General features: G+C 40.2%; 1 protein-coding gene across 2 annotated transcripts in view; it reads right to left on the reverse strand.

Annotated features, from left to right (window-relative positions):
- slc12a8 (solute carrier family 12 member 8) overlaps positions 1–20,308 on the reverse strand; it is a 33,716-nt gene extending 13,408 nt beyond the window's left edge. For both annotated transcript variants that reach the window (XM_034186220.1, XM_034186219.1), the window contains exons 1-6: positions 20,136–20,308; positions 19,745–19,891; positions 16,076–16,267; positions 15,748–15,979; positions 3,726–3,839; positions 3,302–3,389 (exon numbers count right to left, since the gene is read on the reverse strand). In XM_034186220.1, the coding sequence (XP_034042111.1) occupies positions 3,302–3,389; positions 3,726–3,839; positions 15,748–15,979; positions 16,076–16,267; positions 19,745–19,891; positions 20,136–20,267 (905 nt within the window). In that variant the 5' untranslated portion in view covers positions 20,268–20,308. The remainder of the gene's footprint in view (positions 1–3,301; positions 3,390–3,725; positions 3,840–15,747; positions 15,980–16,075; positions 16,268–19,744; positions 19,892–20,135) is intronic.
- Between the last annotated feature and the right edge of the window lie 5,480 nt (positions 20,309–25,788).

The raw sequence follows: 25,788 nt of genomic DNA on the forward strand, positions 1-25,788 counted from the left end.
ATAGAAGACTTAACAGTATTCCCTGAAAACTCCCTTCTGTCTGATCATTTTTTAATAACATTTACATTTACCCTGATGGACTACCCTGCAGTGGGGAATAAGTTTCATTACACTAGAAGTCTTTCAGAAAGCGCTGTAACTAGGTTTAAGGATATGATTCCTTCTTTATGTTCTCTAATGTCATATACCAACACAGAGCAGAGTAGCTACCTAAACTCTGTAAGGGAGTTAGAGTATCTCGTCAATAGTTTTACATCCTCTTTGAAGACAACTTTGGATGCTGTAGCTCCTCTGAAAAAGAGAGCTTTAAATCAGAAGTGTCTGACTCCGTGGTATAACTCACAAACTCGTAGCTTAAAGCAGATAACCCGTAAGTTGGAGAGGAAATGGCGTCTCACTAATTTAGAAGATCTTCACTTAGCCTGGAAAAAGAGTTTGTTGCTCTATAAAAAAGCCCTCCGTAAAGCTAGGACATCTTTCTACTCATCACTAATTGAAGAAAATAAGAATAACCTCAGGTTTCTTTTCAGCACTGTAGCCAGGCTGACAAAGAGTCAGAGCTCTATTGAGCTGAGTATTCCATTAACTTTAACTAGTAATGACTTCATGACTTTCTTTGCTAACAAAATTTTGACTATTAGAGAAAAAATTACTCATAACCATCCCAAAGATGTATCGTTATCTTTGGCTGCTTTCAGTGATGCCGGTATTTGGTTAGACTCTTTCTCTCCGATTGTTCTGTCTGAGTTATTTTCATTAGTTACTTCATCCAAACCATCAACATGTTTATTAGACCCCATTCCTACCAGGCTGCTCAAGGAAGTCCTACCATTATTTAATGCTTCAATCTTAAATATGATCAATCTATCTTTGTTAGTTGGTTATGTACCACAGGCCTTTAAGGTGGCAGTAATTAAACCATTACTTAAAAAGCCATCACTTGACCCAGCTATCTTAGCTAATTATAGGCCAATCTCCAACCTTCCTTTTCTCTCAAAGATTCTTGAGAGGGTAGTTGTAAAACAGCTAACTGATCACCTGCAGAGGAATGGTCTATTTGAAGAGTTTCAGTCAGGTTTTAGAATTCATCATAGTACAGAAACAGCATTAGTGAAGGTTACAAATGATCTTCTTATGGCTTCGGACAGTGGACTTATCTCTGTGCTTGTTCTGTTGGACCTCAGTGCTGCTTTTGATACTGTTGACCATAAAATTTTATTACAGAGATTAGAGCATGTCATAGGTATTAAAGGCACTGCGCTGCGGTGGTTTGAATCATATTTGTCTAATAGATTACAGTTTGTTCATGTAAATGGGGAATCTTCTTCACAGACTAAAGTTAATTATGGAGTTCCACAAGGTTCTGTGCTAGGACCAATTTTATTCACTTTATACATGCTTCCCTTAGGCAGTATTATTAGACGGTATTGCTTAAATTTTCATTGTTACGCAGATGATACCCAGCTTTATCTATCCATGAAGCCAGAGGATACACACCAATTAGCTAAACTGCAGGATTGTCTTACAGACATAAAGACATGGATGACCTCTAATTTCCTGCTTTTAAACTCAGATAAAACTGAAGTTATTGTACTTGGCCCCACAAATCTTAGAAGCATGGTGTCTAACCAGATCGTTACTCTGGATGGCATTTCCCTGATCTCTAGTAATACTGTGAGAAATCTTGGAGTCATTTTTGATCAGGATATGTCATTCAAAGCGCATATTAAACAAATATGTAGGACTGCCTTTTTGCATTTACGCAATATCTCTAAAATCAGAAAGGTCTTGTCTCAGAGTGATGCTGAAAAACTAATTCATGCATTTATTTCCTCTAGGCTGGACTATTGTAATTCATTATTATCAGGTTGTCATAAAAGTTCCCTAAAAAGCCTTCAGTTGGTTCAGAATGCTGCAGCTAGAGTGCTGACGGGGACTAGCAGGAGAGAGCATATCTCACCCGTGTTGGCCTCTCTTCATTGGCTTCCTAGTTAATTCTAGAATAGAATTTAAAATTCTTCTTCTTACTTATAAGGTTTTGAATAATCAGGTCCCATCTTATCTTAGGGACCTCGTAGTACCATATTACCCCATTAGAGCGCTTTGCTCTCAGACTGCGGGCTTACTTGTAGTTCCTAGGGTTTGTAAGAGTAGAATGGGAGGCAGAGCCTTCAGCTTTCAGGCTCCTCTCCTGTGGAACCAGCTCCCAATTCAGATCAGGGAGACAGATACCCTCTCTACTTTTAAGATTAGGCTTAAAACTTTCCTTTTCGCTAAGGTTTATAGTTAGGGCTGGATCGGGTGACCCTGGACCATCCCTTGGTTATGCTGCTTTAGATGTAGATTGTGGGGGGGTTCCCATGATGCACTGTTTCTTTCTCTTTTTGCTCCGTATGCATCACTCTGCATTTAATCATTAGTGATCGATCTCTGCCCCCCTTCACGGCATGTCTTTTTCCTGTTTTTTTCCCTCAGCCCCAACCAGTCTCAGCAGAAGACTGCCCCTCCCTGAGCCTGGTTCTGCTGGAGGTTTCTTCCTGTTAAAAGGGAGTTTTTCCTTCCCACTGTGGCCAAGTGCTTGCTCATAGGGGGTCGTTTTGACCGTTGGGGTTTTTCATAATTATTGTATGGCCTTGCCTTACAATATGGAGCGCCTTGGGGCAACTGTTTGTTGTGATTTGGCGCTATATAAGAAAAAAGTTGATTGATTGATTGAACATCATTTTATGAATCTCCTATCTAAATGCTAAAGAATAAAGTTATAGTGGTGCGAAAGCAAATTATTTTTATGCTTTTAATCTTTAAAAAAAACATTGGCACTATACCTTTAATAGATAAAATATTTGTTACTTGTTGCCTTATTCAATATGTATGAATTTTACTCCCCAACCCCCCCCCCCCAAATTCCCAAAGGTAAAGCCGTGTGCAAGATTTCTTTCATATTTTTTCCCCATGAATGCCTTTTTGATTTTTCGCATGTTACACTCTTTATATGTTGGGATTTTTTTTTTTAATTTGTAAAAATAAGTACTTTTTAAATGCAAAATATTTGAATACAAGATTGAACATTATTGGGAGAATTTATTGTTATGATTTACTGGTAAGTTCAACAAAACATAATGAACTAATGAGAGAATAATCAAACTAATTAAAAAATTATCAACTGATAAAAATATCAATATATTACAAAAATAGTTTTTTTTATTGCAGCCCTGTTTTACAGCTTGTCTAATTTTGAATTCCTTGGTATTGTAGCTTCCCAGATGGAGTCTCAAAACTCTGTACTTGTGTGTGTACGTACGAAGTGAAGACAGCTGCCAGTGTTCCCACAGGGATGCTGTGTTCAGGCCGCTGAAGGTCGGAGCTCATGTTGAAGCCCGCCATGACCCCTATAACACATACGCCCCATGAAAATGTATACAACATATGTCCAACAAAGAAACATACTGTTATCCTGCATATTAAAAAATAAAGTGGAAGAGATGAAAATATTCAGGACTGTGACTTTCTCTGTCATCTAACGACTCAACGTAACTGACTGTCTTGGATCTTGCTCAACTCAACAAATACTTAATCGCAAAATTTGCTCAACTGGCAAGATGGTGGATCTCAACATACACACGTTCATGAGGACACCTGTGTAAAGAACGATCAGTGTTTTAGCCACAACGTTGTTTTCTACATTCTATATCTGGCCTTTGTGGAGAGGCTAGGTTTTAACTAACCTGTAGCAGCAGGGAAGAACACCCCAAAGACTGTGAAGAAGTTTTCACCTGGGCTGTAATCTGGCAGAGTGTTGCTGCCAAGCAGCCTGGCTGTGTAACCAATGAAACCGTGTTCTGAAACAGAAAACACCAGTACACAATACACATTATTACTGAAATATACAGAATAACAAAATTTCTTCAATGGATACTTCTTTTCTTCCACCAGCCTGGTGGGGCCAAAACATACAAGAAGTCGATTTTATACAAATGCTGAGTGATGGGGCACAGTGACTGCCAATCCGAGTGAATAGGCAGCGTGATGTCACCTGGTTGCTCACTCGAACAAAATAAGCCAAGATGGCAAAATATGCGCCGAAACAGCTGTATTTCTGTATAAATCTGTTTCTCACATATTTTGTCCAAGCTAGTGAGAAATAAACACTTCTACATCTAAAAATGCTGGTTAGTAAGCAGATAACACCTCTGAAATGATTTACATCTCTTTGTTGCAGCCAGGTGAAATGTGTGCTTCCCCTCAGTAACCACAGCCCCCGGGGCCCTCAGCATCACCAAAGGCACTGTCAAAGACCTCTGTCCAGGGACCTCACAACTCCACATGCTCTTTCTAGGAGTTTCACAACCTCAACAATGGAGGCCTCAAAGACATGAATATCACTCCAGAGCGAGCGGTTTGGGTCTTTCAAAAACATACACCCTCGTCCATTTGAACTGGCTGCGGTGGATAAGACCTCAGCTTCTGTGCTGGTGCTCATGAATCCACCCTCTTTATCGATAAGAATTTTGAGGAACTCTATGCAGCCTCTGTGTTGGACAGACTGCACAGTCTACAGGCAAGCACCTCGCTTTCCAAGCAAATGGTCTATTGCAGGGCCACATGCAGACAGACAAACACATTCACACTCACACTCACAGCTACTGTCAATTTAAAGTTTCCAATTCATCTAACCTGCATGTGTTTGGAGGTGGGAGGAAGCCGGAGGACCCAGGGGGAGCCCACACAAACATGGGGAGAACATGCAAACTCCACACAGAAAGGATTAGGTGGAAGCCATCCCAAGACCTTCTTGCTGTGAGGCAACAGTGCGAACCACTAAGCCACCATATTTTTCTTGTTTCTCTTCAGAACCCTCCACCGTATGCACCTCCCAGGTCATAGTGAGTAACAACTTAACAATGCGCTTTATTGACTCCATCACCATCACTGACAGGCCTAATGTTCTACACTACATGCTGAGAAAAAGCGAGTTGTCCCAAATCCACACTGCTGCTAGTCCTGTGGCAAGTTCAGGGTGCTCTCTGTAAGATGTTTGAATTGGCTTTTGTACTTGGTGAAAGGTTAGGCTGGAATAATATTGAAGACAGCATTTACAAATGTCTTAAGCACCTGGTCATCCATCCATTTTTTGAAGCTGTTCATTCTGGTGAAGGGGGTGGGGGTGGGGGCTTGGAGCCTATCCCAGCAGTCATTGGGCAAGAGGTGGGGTACACCCTGGACAGGCCGCCAGTCTATCGTAGGGCCACAAGTGGACAGACAAACACATTCATGCCGACAGTCACTTTAGAGTCACCAATTCATCTAACCTACATTTCTTTGCAAGAGGGAGGAAGCTGGGACACCCAAAGGGAACCCACACAAACACTGGGAGAACATGCAAACTCCACATACAAAGGACCAAAGAAGGGAAGTGAACCAGGCACCTTCTCACTGAGACAACAGTCATGCCTCCAAAAACACTAGATTGCATTCCTTATTATATATATATATATATATATATATATATATATATATATATATATATATATATATATATATATATAAACAAACAAAAGCAATCGGAGATTTCTGACATCTGCCATGGGTTGACGAGGACTCAAAATAAAAAATGTCATTCACATCATGATCCGGACTTTACCTGGATCAAGATTCCACAACACAATGCAATAATTGCATACGGATCCAGAATGGTCCGACTGATCAAGAAGTTGCAATATGATATTTCATTCACAAGCTGAAACTAAATAGTGTCTTCCTGATCCTGATTTTACATCTTGATGTCATATCCGTGAAGTAGTTTTGATGTAATCCTTAAAAGTTTACAAAGTGAAATCCTGATCCAGAATCTGGATCCAGATCCAGATCACCTCCAAAATTTAATAGAGTCTTCCAAGGCCTAACACCAATGTGTGGTAAAAATCTGTTAAGTAGTTTTGATGTAATCTTCAAAATTCTACAAAGTGAAGTGTACAAATTGAAATCCTGATCTAGAATCTGGATCACCTCTAAAATTCAGTGGAGTCCTCCATGGCCTAATATCTGTGGTGAAAATTTCATCAAAATTCATGCAGTAGTTTTGGCGTAATCCTGCTAATAGACAGACAGACAAATAAATAAATAAATGCCGAAGATTTTATTATGTCCTTGGCAACAGTAATAAAAGCATCATCACTTACTGACCTATTTGTATGCAAACTGGGACCTTATATCAGACATATAAGATTGCTGGGCCATAAATTCAAAACAAATGGAAAGAAAAGGTGGTAATACACTCCACTAGCAGACAGAAATGCATGCCAAAGAGGGGACAGGTTAACTCAAAACCCATCTACTGAATGTACACAAATTAATTTGTTCTGCATTGTGAGGGCCATTTAATCCAAACAGGCAAACGTGAAGGGCCCGCCTATGTTACAACACCAAACGCTTCCCCCCTTGGTTATCTTACGATAGGAAAGAATGTGTTCTTTCAGATTAATGACATGTTTATCCAAAAGGAAGTCACCACCCTTTTCAGAAGCTCAGCAGCTTCCAAGTCTGTGATTTAGAATGAGAGTGAGTGAGAGAGCTAGACAGAGTGGGAGAGAGAGAAAAAAGTGAGCAAGCTCATTTTTTCCGCCTTTTGTTTTAGATTTGCATGAGTGAAGCCAAACCCAAAAAGGTCTGGATACAGTTAGTTCAAAAGCACATGTTCTCTAGGGTAGAAATTTAAGAAGGCTGTAAAAAAGGAGATCAAGTGGGCCTAGAAGCGCAAACTTGTCCACCCTGTGAACCGCTGAGACCACCGTGGTCTCCCCACCCTAAATACAACATCATGTTCCTGCATAACACCCAGCCTGGTCAATACAGAGGGTGTTCACTTATGAAACTAAGCTATTGCCATGAGTCTAAACCTTGGCTAAAAGGCCAAGGATGGAACTCATTTGAAAAGCACAATACTCATCTAACTGACAAGTTTGTGCAAGTTTTCAACTTGACAAAGAGTTATGTACGACAAGATCAATAGATGCAGGACTTTCTCTTCCATAATTTTTGGCATTTTCAAATTGTAAAGTTTGTTGCAAGGTCTGTCCCCAAGGTTTGTTTACTTTACATCGCAGTTATGGCAGCATGCTAAAGATATTTCCATGAATTTTACACCACCCTCACCCTTTGAGTTGCAGCTTGGTATCCTCGCAAAAGACAGGTTTATTGATGGGCACGAGTCCTGTCAGCAAATTGCCAACCCCAAGAGTACTACAGTTGGAATAATTTGAAAAAAATGTATGCAGGTTCATTTCAGTTAATTTTGTTGCCATTGTAGTATTGTTATGGTATTACTACTAACAGCAACATTATCACATGCAATATGCAAATTGAGCTCCAATTTGCTGAATGAATGATATCGTGCAAAAATTGTGTCGCTGCTGTTGGGAAAGGAGAAGAAGAGTGCAAATAATCCAGCAAACTGCAATTCCATTCTTGTGAGAGACCAGTAGGTGTTTGATGACAGCCTAGTTAACCGAGACAGCATACAATCTGACCTGCATCAAGACCATCTCTTCTGATTGGACCAAAATTCAAAGTCCAAAAGTCTAAGACTGCTTCCTGATTAATGCAAGCAGCTGTTAGTATGGTGAAACCAGATGGTCAAGGTTTCTTCCTATAATTAAAACAACAAAAAAAAAAAAAAAAAAAAAAAACATATGAGGGAGTTTTTCCTTACCACTGTTACCAATGTGCTTGCTCAGTGGGTGGGTATACTTTACACCTTGTTGGTGTATAGCGCTTTGGTGTGACTGTGTTGTGATTTGGATAAAATTGAAGTAAATTGCTTTTTTTTTTTTCCCCAGACTTGGACATACTTGCTCTATTGACCCAAAATAGTATTACTCTATTCTGAACCCTTCACACCAAGAGACTGAATCTTTACGTCACTTAGGACATCTGATACAGCCAAGAATGCGAAAATAAGGTCACACTTATCCGATGCCTCTCCAACCGAGGTGACTGACAGCTGTATAATGTGAGAATCACAGAAACACAGGATGTGGTGTTCTCCCGAGGAGTAGCAGGCGCCAGATCTCACTCAGCTCAGTATTTTGTTTTGTCATTTTCCAAAAATGTGGGTGAGACTGGTTAACACCCTTAAACCCAAGATCCAAGTAGCTCATTATGGCTTCCTGTTTTATGTGGAGCCAGTTTCAACTGAAGGGACAGGCTGAGGAGTGTCAAAGTGTATTTCATCTCTACCTCAACATTGGGTGGCTTGACCACTGAACATTCTGGCTGCAGAGGTAATGGTGCCACTGTCACAACTAACAAAAACAACAAGCTCTGTGGGAACATTAGAGTGTAGCATTTGGAATTAAACTTTTCAGATTTTTTCCGATGACCTGAATAATAAATCCAGAAAATGCACCTAAACCAACAAAAGCTTGACAAGGAACAGTTATGATCTTTGTGGAGTCAGTGACTAACATGACTGGAGCACCCTAGAAGGTGAGGGAGGTGTCAACATGCCTGGGTTTGCAAATGTCCTAGATTAAGACTAAGATCCAGTTCTTTCAATGACTTCCTGGACTTAGCCATCAGAAGTGTACCAATATCCAGTAAAAGTGTTGGACTTTTAGAAACATTCATGTATCTCTGGGTCCTCAGCCTTTGGGTGCGAGTGACACCTGGAAAGAGGTTACGGAGTCACGAAGGTTGCTGGACAGAGGTGTTTATTGATGCCGATATTTCTGCAGAAAAACAAAGGTCCAAGTCTTTAGAATGCTGGTGCTTCTTGTCTTAATATTATTGTGAGACCTGGATGATAACCAGAGACCAAAGTTGACAACTGGATGTCTTCGGTACTAGGTTTCTTCAGAGGAGTGACCGTGTCAAACAAGCAGTTATTTCCAGAGACATTGGATACTCCAAGGTGGAATATCATTTGCATTGTGAGGGAACCTTAGCTATGAAATTTTGGCCAAGTGGTGCGCTTCTCTGGGCAAGACCCAGCATGTAGATGCCTCAGTGTTGAGGACCCCAGCAACTGGGATCTCCAAGGTGACGCCCACATTGTACCTGGGTGCAGCAGATATAACCGTCTTTCAACAGGTGGAGGAGGACTGGTTGTCTGGTTGGGTGGATGTGGTGACACACAGCACGAGCACACGCTTCCAGAAACTGACCGGAATAAAGATGTTTGCATTTAAATTAGATTTAAAATAAAATTCTGGTTTTAATCACTATTTTTCTTAAACACTAGTAATAATGAAAACAATGGATTGAAATCTCAGAAATGTCAGTGTCATGGGTATTAACAGCATCATAAACTGCCATTTTGAATATACGAGTATATATATATATACACACACACACACACTCATACTGTATATCCAGAAAGTATTCACAGTGCTTCACGTATATATATATATATATATATATATATATATATATATATATATACATACATACATACATACATACATACACACACACACACACACACACACACACACACACAATTTAAAAAAAAAAAAAATCTAACAAATCACATGTGTGTAGTATTCACACCCTTTGCTCAATACTTTGTTGATGCACATTTTGCAGCAATTACAACCTCAAGTCTTCTTGAATATGTTGCCACAGGCTTCGTGCACCTATCTTTGGGCAGTTTTATCCATTCCTCTTTGCAGCACATCTCAAGCTCCATCAGGTTGGATGGGGAGCGTTGGTGCACAGCCATTTTCAGATCTCTCCAGAGGTGTTCAGTTGGATTCAGGTCTGGGCTCTGGCTGGGCCACTCAAGGACATTCACAGAGTTGTCCTGAAGCCACTCATTTGGTATCTTGGCTGTGTGCTTTTAGGATCATTGTCCTGTTGAAAGATCATCCTTCCCCCCAGTCTGAGGTCAACAATGCTCTGGTGCAGGTTTTCATCCAGGATGTCTCTGTACATTGCTGTTCTCATCTTTCCCTCAGTCTTGACTAGTCTCCCAGTTCCTGCCGCTGAAAAACATCCTCACAGTATGATGCTGCCACCAGCATGCTTCACTGTAGGGATGGTGCCTGGTTTCCTCCAAACACGACACCTGGCATTCACGCCAAAGAGTTCAGTCTTTGTTTCATCAGACCAGGGAATTTTGTTTCTCATAGTGTAAGAGTTCTACAGGTGTCTTGGCAAATTCCAGGCAGGCTGCCACATGCCTTTTACTAAGGAGTGTCTTCTGTCCAGCCACTCTACCATAGAGGCGTGATTGGTGGATTGCTGCAGAGATGGTTGTCCTTCTGGAAGGTTCTCCTCTCTCCACAGAGGAATGCTGGAACTCTGACAGAGTGACCATTGGGTTCTTGGTCACCTCCCCAACTAAGGTCCCTCTCCCCTGATCGCTCAGTTTAAATGGGTGGCCAGCTCTAGGAAGAGTCCTGGTGGATTTGAACTTCTTCCATTTATGGATGATGGAGGCCACTGTGCTCATTGGGACCTTCAAAGCAGCACAAATGTTTCTGCACCCTTCCCCAGATTTGTAACTCAAGATAATCCTGTCTTGGAGGTCTACAGACAGTTCCTTTGACTATGCTTGGTTTGTGCTCTCACATGCATTGTCAACTGTGGGACCTTATATGTAGACAGATATGTGCCTTTCCAAATAATCAACTGGATTTACTTCAGGTGGACTCCAGGTAAGCTGTAGAAACATCTTAAGGATGATCAGTGGAAAAAGGATGCAACTGAGCTCAATTTTGAGCTTTATGGCAAAGGATGTGAATGCTTACGAGGTCTGTCCAAAAGTATCGGACCTTTTTATTTTTTGCAAAAACCATATGGATTTTAATCACGTGTGATTGCATCAGCCAAGCTTGAACCTTCATGCGCATGCGTGAGTTTTTTGACGCCTGTCGGTTGCGTCATTCGCCTGTGAGCAGGCTTTGTGTGAGCAGTGGTCCACCCCTCTCGTCGGATTTTTATTGCGAATAAATGTCTGAACGATTTGGAGCTTTGCTGCATCAAATTTTTCCAGAAACTGTGAGAGACCTCCAGCTGGACACCATTTGGATGGCTTTCAGTGACGATTTTATGGGGATTACACAGATTAAGGAGTGCTCCAGCTGGTTTAAAGACCGCCCACAGCTGCTGAGAGCGCGCCGCGCTCAGAGTGCCGATCTACAGGCTCAAACCCCGCTGAAACAACCAGATCATTTCCAACGTGAAGGCTTTGTTGATCCGGGACGTCGTCTGACTTTCACAAAAAAGGCAGAAGGCGTGGACATCAGCACTTTTTCCGCACATTCTACTGTTACAGGAGTTTTGTTCATTGAAAGAGAAGCGGAGGATTGCACCACCATGCCGCTCATGGCGCGGGACAAAACCACCTCCGTGTTGGTCTCACAGGACAGCTTTCAGATGGCTTCCGGTTGCTTTTCAGTCGTGTGAGTATCCGAGAAATTGTGCATGAGCTGGACATGCCCCAACATGTCCTGTGAGGCTTCATCACGGCGTTGCTTTGTGCCATGCGGCTCCGCCGCGAGGCGCGGAATTCCTCCGCTCCTCTTCCCATGACAAAAACTCCTGTAACAGTGGAATGTGCCGTTCATTTCTAAACTGGACGCTGTCTTGATCCGGTATGTCGTCTGACTAGCACAGGAATTGCGGAAGACGTGGACATCAGCACTTTTTCGGCACATTGAGACAGACGTGCGAAAGAATTCCGCGCGTCACGGCGGAGCCGCATGGCGCAAAGCAACACCATAATGAAGCCTCACAGGACATGTTGGGGCATGTCCAGCTCATGCACAATTTCTTGGATACTCACACGACTGAAAAGCAACTGGAAGCCGTCTGAAAGCCACCTGAAAGCCGTCCTGTGAGACCAACACGGAGGTGGTTTTGTCCCGCGCCATGAGAGGCACGGTGGTGCAATCCTCCGCTTCTCTTTCCATGAAAAAAAACTCCTGTAACAGTAGAATGTGCCGAAAAAGTGCTGATGTCCACGCCTTCTGCCCTTTTCAGACGACGTCCCAGATCAACAAAGCCTTCACGTTGGAAATGATCTGGTTGTTTCAGCGGGGTGTCAGCCTGTCGCGCTGCGCTCTCAGATGCTGTGGGCGGTCTTTAAACCGGCTGGAGCACTCCTTAATATGTGTAATCCCCATAAAATCGTCGCTGAAAGCCATCTAAATTTTCCGAATGGTGTCCAGCTGGAGGTCTCTCACAGTTTCTGGAAAAATTTGATGCAGCAAAGCTCCAAATCGTTCAGACATTTATTCGCAATAAAAATCCGACGAGTGGGGTGGACCACTGCTCACACAAAGCCTGCTCACAGGCGAATGACGCAACCGACAGGCGTGAAAAAACTCACGCATGCGCACGAAGGTTCAAGCTTGGCTGATGCAATCACACGTGATTCAAATCCATATGGTTTTTGAAAAAAATAAAAAGGTCTGATACTTTTTGGACAGACCTTGTATATGCATGTGATTTCTTAGTTTCTTTATTTTTAATAAATCTGCAAAAATCACAACAAAACCTTTTCACATTGTCATTATGGGGTATTGCATGTAGAATGTTGAGAAAAAAAAAAGAATTTCATCCATTTTGGAATAAGGCTGTGACATTAAAAATGTGGAAAAAGTGCAACTCTGTGAATACTTTCTGGAGGCACTGTGTATATATCTCAGATAACCAATACCAAAAACTCCAAGTAGCCAAGTTTTTTTTTAAGTTTCGAATGCTCTTCCTGTTAAGTTAAAAGCCTTCAAACTTTTTTAAATACATATATAGCAATGGGACTCCATGAATCACTGAAACAAGATAACAAAGCAAATAATAATTAGGGTATTTTTGACTACTCAGCTATGTGAAATTTGTTAAATTAATTCAATTCTGGTCAAATGGGTGGTGGAGTTCAATTTTATACTAGAAAAGATCAGTATGTTCAAAATAGACTAATAATCCAAAGTGGTGCTATAAGCTTTGTTATGCCAGTGAGAAACCATGGAGAACTTCAGCAATAACAGCTGTAAAAAGTGAGAATGATCAAACTGTGGACACGTGTTTGGCAGTGGCAGATAACCAGGATGGGCTGTGGTGGTCACTGAGTGCAGACTCATCCAGGCACTTTCAGCAGGCGAAGGGATGAATTGGGCCTCTGCCAAACATTAAGTCACCACAACATGCAGCAGCTGGTAATTGGAAAAATCTGGAGCAGCCAGTGGAGTGCATTTCCCAATTCCTCAGGAACTTCAAACTGGTGAACTGCTTAGTATTCGGTTTCATAAAACTGGGTTTCATAAAGTGGTAAAACCCAACCCAAACCCTGTAAATACTAGCCAGCATCACTGAGGTATGTTTTGTCAGACATTGTTTACCTTTAAAACTGAATCCTTGTGGGTCAATGATCCCATCATATTGAATACTCTCTGATCCAGTGATCATTATCCTTTTTATTTCAACTTCCCTTCCTATTAGGTTTTCTTTAACAAGTTAAAAAAATGTCTATCATTTTAATACTTCACATTTATTCCTTACTCAACATACAAGTGTGAAACAAACACTTAAAAAATTATAAAGAAACACTAGTAACTACTTTAAAATGTACATGTGTGGCTGCTGAATTTTAAATTTATTTTTAATACAAAGTACAAATTATGTTCATCTCTTAAATTTACCAGTACATTTGAGCTTTGTTTCTGAAATCCTTATCTCTATAAAAGTGGACAGGATGTGTCAGTGCAAAAAGGAAATGTGAGGAAAGATTTCCTGAAAACCAGCAAAATAGTTCTTTATATTAAATAATACCTCCCCCATCCCCCCAAAAATGAAGCCGCAATTCTCACAGTATGCTTACTGGCAAGACAGCAAGTGTATGACAGAACTTTACAAAAACGCAATAAATAAGAGAACAGGTGCAACACAACTTGGTGTGTGTATGTGTGTGTGTGTGTGTGTGTGGGGGGCATCAATTAATGGCCAAAACGTCAACATACAAAAAGAAACAAAACAAAACAAACAAAAAAAAGAATCAGAAGATACTGAAAAGTTTTAGGAGGCCATCACGTCATGTAGACAATACTACAGTGACACCTAGTGGATTAATCAACATATTCATCCTTCCAGGTACCCATTTCACAGGATTGATGACAGCGGAAAATTAATGAAATATTTGAGTCCAACACAGTGGAGCAATTAACTTTAATAATCAACATCTTTCAAGGTTTAAAAAAAAAACAAAAAAAAAAATAAACAAACAATTTTCCTCATTTTAGTCTCTTCAGAAAACACAATACAAAGTGTGTTTGTTTTTATGGTCAGTCAGACCACAAATGTCACCCTTGTTGAGATTGCTTACATTTCTTAATTTTCCTTTCCCTGATGTAGAACAAATACTGCTATGCATTTTTTTTTAATGTATGAAATATAAACAAACAGTATAACAGTCCAAGGCAACTATGCTGTACAAATGTAGACAAATCTGCAACTTTGGACTGACGGAAATACAGTGACAGCACATATCTGGCTTTGGGACAATCAATGGCGCAGTGCACGTGACCTTAATCATGCCTTAATTCTTGGCATTTAGACAAAATGCAAACACATTTAACTTACAATGTCAAAAAAACAAAAACATACAGTAATTTACACTAAAGACGTTATGTTTTCACTCCTGTTTCTCTGGTTATCGACAAGATTAATTTAAAAAATATATTTTATCTGATTTTGACAAAACCTGGCAGACTTGAAAGAACATAGAATTTTGGTAGGTATCACTGAGAAGAAAACAGATGACAGTCCGCATCCTCAATGGCTTAACCAGCCAGTAATAAGGCACATGTATCGCCATCTTCTTCAAGGTACTGAATACAGTAAATGTAAACAACACAAATTTCTCACACTGCACAAGTTCGGGGAGGGGGACAGTCGAACATCCAGCCTATTAGCTAACTACTGAATGTTTCCAAATCAGAATACCATAACCACTGCCTGGGTGATAATGGAGGCAACTAACGGTATGAAGCGATCACAGTGAAAAATATCAATTTCAATGCACTAGAATACAACTGTTGAAGTCACTTACCTAATGTGGAGTTACTGATGCAGGGGTGGTGGTGGCCAAATGGGTAAGTGTGCTTGTTTCTAGGGCGAAAGGTCTAATGCAGAAGGTGCTTGGATCAAGGCCACCCCTGTCCTTTCTCCATGTAACTTGGAGTTGTGTCAGAAAGGGCATCCTGTGTAAAACCTGTGCCAAATCAACATACATATTGACCTCGAGTCTGCTGTGGCAATCCCGAGTGAAAACAAGGGAGAAGCCGAAGGGAATTACTTACATAATGGAGTTAAAAGACAAGACTACGTGAATCATTGCAATAATTCATAAAAAAATGCCCAGGCAATTCCTCATAAAAGACCATGGATAAAAATACTGCAGAATGAGCATGATGTCTAGACATTTTTTTTTTTAAAAGTCTCTGGTAGGTATCCAGATCAAGATGCTTTTTTTTCCCCAAAAGTTTCATCGACATTGCAAGACATAAATGTAGCTACTGATGAGTGGTATTTACTCAAATTTTAAAAAGGCGTTTAAAATGACTATAATTCTTTGTGGTTATTCCTTCAGCTGGTATTTCAGGAATTTAATTTACTGATGAAATTTCTCAAAAGTCACTCCTAAAAATTCACTAAAGACACTGAACACTGGTACAGATCATCACTTACTGGAATATAAAACCCCACACCAATTTACCAATAACCCTACTCATCTCATGTGTACATCCATACCTGGATCCAGGTGTGTGAAGGTGCCAATGACAAAATCCAGAGTGGAGATGGCGAGAATGGCCAGCAACAGGAGCTGAAGGCGCACAATCCACTTGACACCAGCCAGGTTGATTCCAAGTAGTGCTAGAAGCACTGCTGCAGACATTCCACGAACAGCCCACTGGCTCTGTAGACTCAGCAACTCAGCCACCGACTCGGAGAAGCCTGTGATGTACATGGCCCCAGCTACACACTACATCATGGAGAGGGAGACAACAACTGAACCTGCAGTTCGTCAAAAATGATCAACCTGCAAAGTCCAATTTGTATTTCCTACCGAAACACTCACCTGTCCAAAAACATAAAGGAGGCCCATGGTTCCCCCCACCCTTCCACCCAGGACAGTGGAGATCATGGAGTAGATTCCTCCATCCCCAACACCACAGTGTTCACTCACTCCAGTCCCCGACATCACTGTTATTAAAGCAACCAGCACAACCATCGACACCAGGAGCATCCCGACCAGCACACCCGCGTTCCCCTGGATGGTATCGGGAGGAAAAAGTGCCCTGAAGGTCAATCTGTGACTTCTACTGCATAGAACTACCAATACTAAAAGTGCTCAGACAGCACATACCTTCTCCAAGACTAAAACATGTTTTCACCATATTCATAGAGACTGGCTTCCTCACTTATAAAGGTTTGTTATAAAATCCAGGTCTTTATAGGGATCAGCACAAATTAGATAAATTTATGAGATGTCTCATAATGTGAATACCTGATTTGTTTCAAGATTGTTTATGCATTAATTTCAGAGAAATCAAAGGAAATCTGCTAAATCTTCCTATCTTGCAATGTTTAAGAAGTGTTTGGGGGGGGGGGGTTAGACCTTACTCTTGTGAAACCCGTTGAGGCAGCATTGTTGTGATTTGGCGCTATACAAATAAACTGAATTGAAATTAAGAACGGAGAAAAGAAACCGCCCTCTTTAATGGATCCAGTCCAAATGTTAATTGTTTCCTCCTTGGTTCACACCCCACTAAGTTTCAAGAAAAAAATAATAAATCTGTTCAGTAGGTTCTGCGTAATCCTGCTAACAGACAAACAGCACTGAAAACATTACCTTCCCAACAGAGGTAATACATATTTTACACCTCCTGTGAGAAGGCTATAAACAATTTTCTTGAATATCTGACAGTTTTTATATCTGAGTATTCATAATTTGTTTCAATATAGTATACTATACTTTGTTTGCAATTCCAATATTAAAAATGTAATTTCATTTCATTTATTGATTCATTCTCCAAACCCACTTATTCCAAATAAGAGTCATGGGGGAGCTGAAAAGTATCCAGCAGTCACTGGGTGAGAGGCAGGGTACACCCTAGACAAGACGCCACTCCATCACAGGGGATTTTGCATACAGGTAAGACCCCCCCATCCCCATAATCAGACACTATGCACTAGACCATGGCAGTAATCATGCAACTTTTGTTTTTTCTCCCCAAATATGGGCCACAAATGAAGACTAGCCTTTATAATAAAAAAAAAAACCCAAACAAACAAACAAACATTTATTTTGCAAAACTACAAAATGTGAAATTTAGTATGACAAAAAAAAAAGAAAAAAAATTGTGGAAGTCAGTAACGGTTACTTTTTTAGACCAAGCAGAGGGAAAAAAAATATGGAATCACTCAATTCTGAGGAACAAAATATGGAATCACCCTGTAGATTTTCATCCACAAAACTAACACCTGCATCAAATCAGATCTGCTCGTTAGTCTGCATCTAAAAAGGAGTGATCACACCTTGGCGAGCTGTTGCACCAAGTGGACTGACATGAATCATGGCTCCAACATGAGAGATTTCAATTGAAACAAAGGAGAGGATTATCAAACTCTTAAAAGAGGGCAAATCATCACACAGTGTTGCAAAAGATGTTGATTGTTCACAGTCAGCTGTGTCTAAACTCTGGACCAAATACAAACAACATGGGAAGGTTGTTAAAGGCAAACATACTGGTAGACCAAGGAAGACATCAAAGGGTCAAGACAGAAAACTTAAAGCAATATGTCTCAAAATCGAAAATGCACAACAAAACAAATGAGGAACAAATGGGAGGAAACTGGAGTCAATGTCTGTGACCGAACTGTAAGAAACCGCCTAAAGGAAATGGGATTTACATACAGAAAAGCTAAACGAAAGCCATCATTAACACCTAAACAGAAAAAAACAAGGTTACAATGGGCTAAGGAAAAGCAATCATGGACTGTGGATGACTGGATGAAAGTCATATTCAGTGATGAATCTCGAATCTGCATTGGGCAAGGTGATGATGCTGGAACTTTTGTTTGGTGCCATTCCAATAAGATTTATGAAGATGACTGCCTGAAGAGAACATGTAAATTTCCACAGTCATTGATGATATGGGGCTGCATGTCAGGTAAAGGCTCTGGGGAGATGGCTGTCATTACATCATCAATAAATGCACAGGTTTATGTTGATATTTTGGACACTTTTCTTATCCCATCAATTGAAAGGATGTTTGGGGATGATGAAATCATTTTTCAAGATGATAATGCATCTTGCCATAGAGCAAAAACTGTGAAAACATTCCTTGCAAAAAGACACACAGGGTCAATGTCATGGCCTGCAAATAGTCCGGATCTTAATCCAATTGAAAATCTTTGGTGGAAGTTGAAGAAAATGGTCCATGACAAGGCTCCAACCTGCAAAGCTGATCTGGCAACAGCAATCAGAGAAAGTTGAAGCCAGATTGATGAAGAGTACTGTTTGTCACTCATTAAGTCCATGCCTCAGAGACTACAAGCTGTTATAAAAGCCAGAGGTGGTGCAACAATATACTAGTGATGTGTTGGAGTGTTCTTTTGTTTTTCATGATTCCATAATTTTTTTCCTCAGAATTGAGTAATTCCATATTTTTTTCCCTCTGCTTGGTCTAAAAAAGTAACCATTACTGACTGCCACAATTTTTTCCCCTGATTTCTTATAGTGTTTCTTAAAGCCAGAAAGTTGCCATTTGAAATGACTTTAGTTTTGTGTCATGTCTGTGATCTGCTTTTTTTCTACAAAATTAAACAACTGAATGAACATCCCCCGAGGCCGGTGATTCCATAATTTTTGCCAAGGGTTGTATGTGCAAGTTAACCTTATCTATGAAAATATATTTAGTACAAAACACCTGAGCACATGTGGCAGTAGAATTTGAAGCCACAGGAAAAGTTACAGAATGCTCACAGTTTTGCTACAGTTGTTGCACTAAATATGGTGCCAAACACATTCATACAGCCAGATATATATATATACACATACACACACACACACACATTCATGCAGTTGTACAGCTGTTGAATAATTTCTCACAAATACTTTTTAAAATAGCTTTGTAGCACAAACAAGCTGGTAAATTCAACTACTTGAATCGGAGGCCACGAGCCTCATATGACAAGTTGCGCAAGCATTCACATTTGCAGCAAATACCTCAGCGAATATGGTGCCAATGTGATTTGTAGCTGTTGAGGCAGGGGGCGGGCACTATTCATAGACCGACAACCAGCCCGGCTATGAATTGGACCGGATACTGGCCTCCATTTTGGAGTGAGATTTCCTAGTCCTAAATGACCAATAGGAGAGTAGCGCTCGTGCCACATCAAAGTGAGGCTGACGCATGGGCTCGCTTCAGCATCTCGGCAGCCAACCAATCACAGGCTAGGAGAGAGAGGCCAGTATCTGGCCCAATTCAGGGCTGGTTGTCAGGCTATATTCAGAGAACCCTTGGGCCAATCACAGGGGCATGGGTGTCCAAACCAGCTCCTTTGATTGGCCAATGGGTTCTCTGATCTCTGAACAGCGCCCACCCTCTGCCTCAACAGCTACAAATAACTTTAGCTCGAAATTGACTGAGATATTTGGTGTAAAAGTGAGAGCGCACAGAACTTGTCATTTGTGAGCAAGACAGCCAGCATTTGAGACTTGGAGCAGTGAGTGTATACTCACCACCAGGTAGCCAGTACGCAGGAACAGAACTACACCAAAGATGTTGATCATGCAGGTGGTGAAGACGCCATCCCAGGTCCCGAAAAGCACCGGCTCCCACACAAACAGTTTGATCTTCCACCAGGGCTGGTTAGACTGCTGGAAACCCTGACCACAGAATCACTGGCATCATACCACTAACTAGTTTAAAGAGTGATGACTGCCATTTATTATGACATCATCCACACCTACACGATACATTATGTTGTGAGCCTTCTAGACTTGAAAGGTGTTTCCTGGATATTTTTTAAAATGCTCTACAACAGAAACTATTCATGGCAGTAGCAGATGGAAGACGCGAAAGACTGTCAAGAAATCCAGCCCTGTGGTCCATGAATGCTCAACTTCCTACCTGTGCAGCTTCATGGAACAGATCGTGGACGTGTGTATATACACTGCTGTTGTCGACATCCCCCTTCAACAGTTCTGCCCCAGTACCCTTGTTGTGTCTATGCATGGTGCAACTGACAGGTATGGTATCCATGGAGACCTACAGATGTACAGAGTTGTATTTTTACATCTACACAGTCTGCTTAAACAATAACTCATCAGATCTACACTTCTTTATAATTACACAGTGACTGTTTAGTCTTAGCATGGACCCAGGTATCTCCGACCTTCAGCGTTTGACAGCCACGCATTGTTGATACCAAACCGCTGTTCATTTTATTGCATCATAACGCAGTGTATCTGACTCTTCCCATCTCAGACTGCACTGGTTCAGTAATTTTATTTGATTTGTGGCCTTGGTTATTTGCCAGTGTGTCAAAGAGACACCTTCAGATCTGTTCCATTGAGTCCGACATTAAGCGCTGCTGAACTGAAGAGTCTTGGTGGCCGCTGTGTTAAAAGCGTGACTGATGATTTACAGCTGTGCTGGAAATAAGTCAGTCACAGTTGGATGACACCTGCAAAGTTTGCCAATGCAGATTCACTGAACCAGTCCAATATTGTAATAAAGAAGAAAAAGGAAGTCTTGTACAGGCCCTAAGGTCCACTGGCACCAGAGATTATCCCAGGATGCTGTAGTTTATTTATTTTTTATAACCTTTTTATTGAGCAACCATCTACCTGGTCTGCCTAGATGGCTGCTGTCCAGGACCCAAGGAGATCTGGTAGAGCAGTGGGTGTGTAACACCAGCACATCACCAGACATAACCTAAGACTTTTTTTTAATCACAGATAAGGTGACTCTGTGGCAAAAGATTTGGACTACCAGCCAACAGACCAGAGTCCAACACCAGCTGTGCTTTTCAGGCCTCCTGGCTGTGTCTTTTGACAAGATTAATCTGCATCCAGCTACTGATAAACAGATACCAGCCTTGGCTGAGGCACTAACCTGTGATGGGCTGGCATCTTTTCCAGGGGGAGCCATGGACTCTCAGCGGTGTCATGTTATACGGTATCAAGGCAAAAGCACCAAACCGATGGTCCTCAAGGACTGTTTAAGACTTACTTCTACTTCTCTTGTATATTTTGTTTTGTAACAAATTTTCAAAATCTGTTAATCTACCTGAACTTCTAATGACTTCTATAGCAAGCCGGGACCAACTTTTTTGTGTATAAAAAAAAAAAGAAAAAAGAAAAGAAAAAAGTTTTTATTTGAGTAATCATGCTAAAATTCCAAAAAGGAAGCAATTTTGGAGATATTTGTGTGCATTATACTGATATACACCAACCTGGGTCACAGTTTGCATACAACTCTTGGCACCTCTTTGAAGACCCCATCTATAAAACACTGGAACAGCCCCTGATAACATTTGGTCAACATATGTATTCTGCATATTTGCATCATAAACTTAACTTAAAACAATCTTGTCAGCTGTTATAGTGACAATAACTCATTGTTATTGTTATTGTAACCCATCTGCTGTTGCCAGTGGTTGTGGAGGTGGTCTATCAGAGTAGAGGTGAGTCTACTTTAAATGATAAATGTTGGGTGTTGTTAATGATGAATGGTATTTTGTTTCTTTTATTTCACATCTATTTTACTGATCAAGTTTTCAGTTTACACAGATTTTCATCATTTATCAATTCACTTTTGTTACTTCTACCAATGACAACCTTTTTCTGAAATTACAGACGGATCAACAGTTTGAAGCAATGGTCATTTATCACACTGTTTTAAAAAATTCTACTTTACTTAATTCAATCCGCCACTCCAAAATGCAAGAATGACACAGCCCACTTTGGAATCGGAAAATATTCTATGACCAATCCAAACCCTTAATCGAAATTTTCATCAGTACATGAGCTAAGATGCTTAGTGGAGGTGATGGTCTAGTGGTTGGACTTGAGTCCAGAAGATCATGGGTTCAAATCCCCGCCTGACTGGAAAATCACTAAGGGCCCTTGGGCAAGGCCTTTAATCCCCTATTGCTCCCGGTGTGTAGTGAGCGCCTTGTATGGCAACACCCTAACATTGAGGTAAATGTGAGGCATAATTGTAAAGTGCTTTGAACGTCTGATGCAGATGGAAAAGCGCTATATAAATGCAGTCCATTTACATGAGCCAAGATGAATCATGACAACCCATTTCCAGCTATGAAAGTGCCATCAACTACGTTTGCCCATCAGTGATGAGATACTTTTCCATGTTAACGTCACTGGTCACCAGGCAGAGACAATGTAACACATCTTAAACTAGGTCAGATAAATGAATTTAAACTGTATGTTTGTGTTTTGTACATCTGGTTACATTTTAAACTTGATCTCACATTTGGAGAAATTTTAAACTTTATTACAAAATTGAAGAGTAAAGACTTTTTTTTTTTATAAAATTCATGGCCCACAATTTGGGAATTAGTGCTTTTGACAATTTATTTCTATTTTTTTAACTTTCACGTCAATTTTCATCATCTGGATTCTTATGTTTTGTTACTTCCACCCATCATACATTCCACTTTTCCTTGAGACATAAAGTGTGCTTGGCTGATATTTTATTTGAATTAATAAAAGGATGAAGCTGTTATTTTCTCTCTGAACAGGGCAAGCTGCAATGTTTAGTTTCCAAAAGTAAGTTAAGTGACAGATGAACTGTTCCTGAACTGGACCAAGTCAGAATTCCGTTACTGCGCACGACTTCCGGATATGTGGAAAGTCGTTTTACAGGTAAAGAAGTATTGTTCAAACTTCGAAAAACTTTTCATGTATTTCAGAAAAACAAAAACTTAACAGTCAAGCATTTATAACAAAAGTATTTTGTGAAGCAGCTGAGACATCATGTTTGGACACACACACTTTCAAATATGGAGGTCAAATCTGAGGAGGGCAAAATATTCCACTTCTATCCCTCTTCCCAAACTGCGCAAGCAGAGTCAGTCCGAGACATCAGGTTGTGTTGGTGTAGTTCCTGACACTTATTTGGAACAACAAAAGCGATGTTACAACCTCAACAACAGCGTTTAAAGAACTTTTTGCCTCCTTCTGGCGCTAATTAATTAAACAATGAGCATTTAGGTCGGAGTTTTACAAACAAGAAAAAAAATGCGGTTTTTACATTTTACAAGGCGGTTAAACACAGAACGTTTTTGAGGCTGTGGCTTAAAAAAAAAGGACAGCGTATCCTTACTTTTCAGGGGTAAACGTGCTGTATCCGTAGAGTTTGAGGAGAACCGTGTGGCGTAAATGTGAAGTCATGCGGCTGTTCGACGTATTTTGTGTTCAAACGCACTGGTTACCTTCCAGGGTGTGTTAATCCTTTACACAAGGATCCTACTTGGCTTTGTTAGCTTTGGCAAACACCTGCTAACGTCAAGGCTGAGTAATGATAAAACTGCTAGTGAAAAGCGCAAGTACATTTTAGGAGTTTATTAAAAACTCTAGGTAAATAGACTCTCTTTAACCTCATGAAATTTAGTCCCTTTTTTTTAATTAGGCAACTCAATTTTATTTACCTGTATTTTACATTAAAGGAATTAAAGTGGATAACAAAAGTGAAAAAACTTAAGAAAATTAGGATTGCTGTATTGGGTCAAAAAAGCAAGTACTGGTAGTATAAAAAATAGGGGTAAAATCAGGTAACAAAAAGGAAAATAAAAAAAATGTGACGCAGTCTGGTAATAAATTGCACATCATTTATTAATTAAATAAATAGTATGCCAAAACATTTCAACTTAGCAGTCTTCATCAGGACGTAAAACAAGAATTTGAATTGTAACAGTATTCTATAGTTTTCCCTCTGCACAACACTACAGTGGAGTTGAAATGAAGGCCGTTGCTGTTGATATGGTAACGGTACGCAATCAGGACGATGCCCACTGTTAAACTACCCGAGGTTACAGTTCATGTAAAACTGAAGACGTTTTGAGCTTGAAGTTCGTCATTTACCTCTTGTGCATCTTCAACACTGCGATGACCCAATTTACCTTGTGATAATCAGGTTTTTTAATTGGATGCCATACCAGCACTCTGGTTTGTTACTGGATGCTGTACAAAGTGGTAGAATATGGTACCGTAACAGTAGCCACTTCATGAAAGGAAACAAATGGGATGTGCTCTTTAATGCAAGGGTTTTAACCCTAAGAGCCTGACTGTCGCGTTCCCGCCTCTTGGTCACCTTTTCATCATATATCTATTAGTAGATCATATGTCTAGACAGCGTTAGACACGTTTCACATTCAGAAAGCTGAGACTGTTCTGAACATTTTAATATGCAATACGTGCACTACATTAAAAGAAAGTACATTAAAAGGGGAATTTTTTTTGGTATGGTAAAATCCCAAAAATATCCTTAGGGTTCTGAAGGTTAACAAAAATATCTCACAAATCATTTAGGAATTACAACCATTTTCATACAGTCCTGCTACTTTCAGAGTAATTGGTCTAAATATAAATACAAGTGGTCACTTGTACAGTCAGTTTTCTTTAGATATGTCAGAGGATGGATACATGAACACTTCCCAATCACTGTCATGGATGCCATTTACATCAATTATTAATACAATATGGTACTGTATGGTAAATCTGTCTGAAGTAGGCAGGTAACTAATGCGGGAGGCCATCAAGACACCCATAATAACACAGGAGTTACAGGTTAGGGTGGATGTAACTGGATAAACTGGGGTAAGTGCAAGTTTATGCTGTTACAACAGCAGTTATACTGCTTCATTGTAGATTCAATCCAATTTAAGAAAACTGATCAAATCTAGGCTTTATTCTCCCATGTGCTTTCTAGCAAACTGCAGCTGAAAATTCATGTCTTCTTTAAAGAAGAAGAAAAATACATCCTTCTCTGATTACAGGTGATGCAACGGGCAAAATTTTCAGTAAGATGTGACTGTATAACAATAACCCAATTCTAATTATTTATGGCCTCTGAAAACGAAGGGACTCGATAAAAAGGACTGTAACTCCAAAAACACAGTATTTTGTTAAACCCCTTGAAGCTGAATTTCTATACAAGCACTTTTTGAGGTGTAGAGGCAAAACTGCAAAAATTGTAAATACTTGCAGACCCGACTATCATTTTATGTTCATTTTTATTGGGAAAGTTGGTGCTTAATGGTTACGTAAGACATCTAATCTTGTACAATGTGTAAACCGTTCCCAGTTGCCATAGGTCTCAGGCTGAACCCTCCACTAACATACTGTACAAAGTATCAAGTTACAGCATTTTGCAGGTTTTTGAAAACTGTTGGGGGGGGGGGGTTATTCTGGTGAAAAAGAAGCAAACATTTTCTTCACAAAGGTCACACTGTGGGCAACGTATACACTTTCTTTTACACTACTTTATATTTTATAACCATGAATGATGTCTGATGGCCAGTATTCAGAGTTGATTGACAGGAATGATGCCGCAACAGTTTCCTTTTATTGTTTTGTTGTATTTATGTTTTTGGTAATACCAGTAAAACTCAACCAAAAAAACAAACAAACAAAAAACAAACAAAAACAAATTAATAATAATAATAATTCCAAGAAGTTAAAATTCTCATACCATCTTATAAACTGCATGTTTTTCTGAAAGCTTAAAACAACACATCCTTTACTTTCGGTTTTGTGTT

The sequence above is a fragment of the Thalassophryne amazonica genome, chromosome 14, assembly GCF_902500255.1.
Source record: "Thalassophryne amazonica chromosome 14, fThaAma1.1, whole genome shotgun sequence".
In the NCBI taxonomy this organism is placed as follows: Eukaryota; Metazoa; Chordata; class Actinopteri; order Batrachoidiformes; family Batrachoididae; genus Thalassophryne; species Thalassophryne amazonica.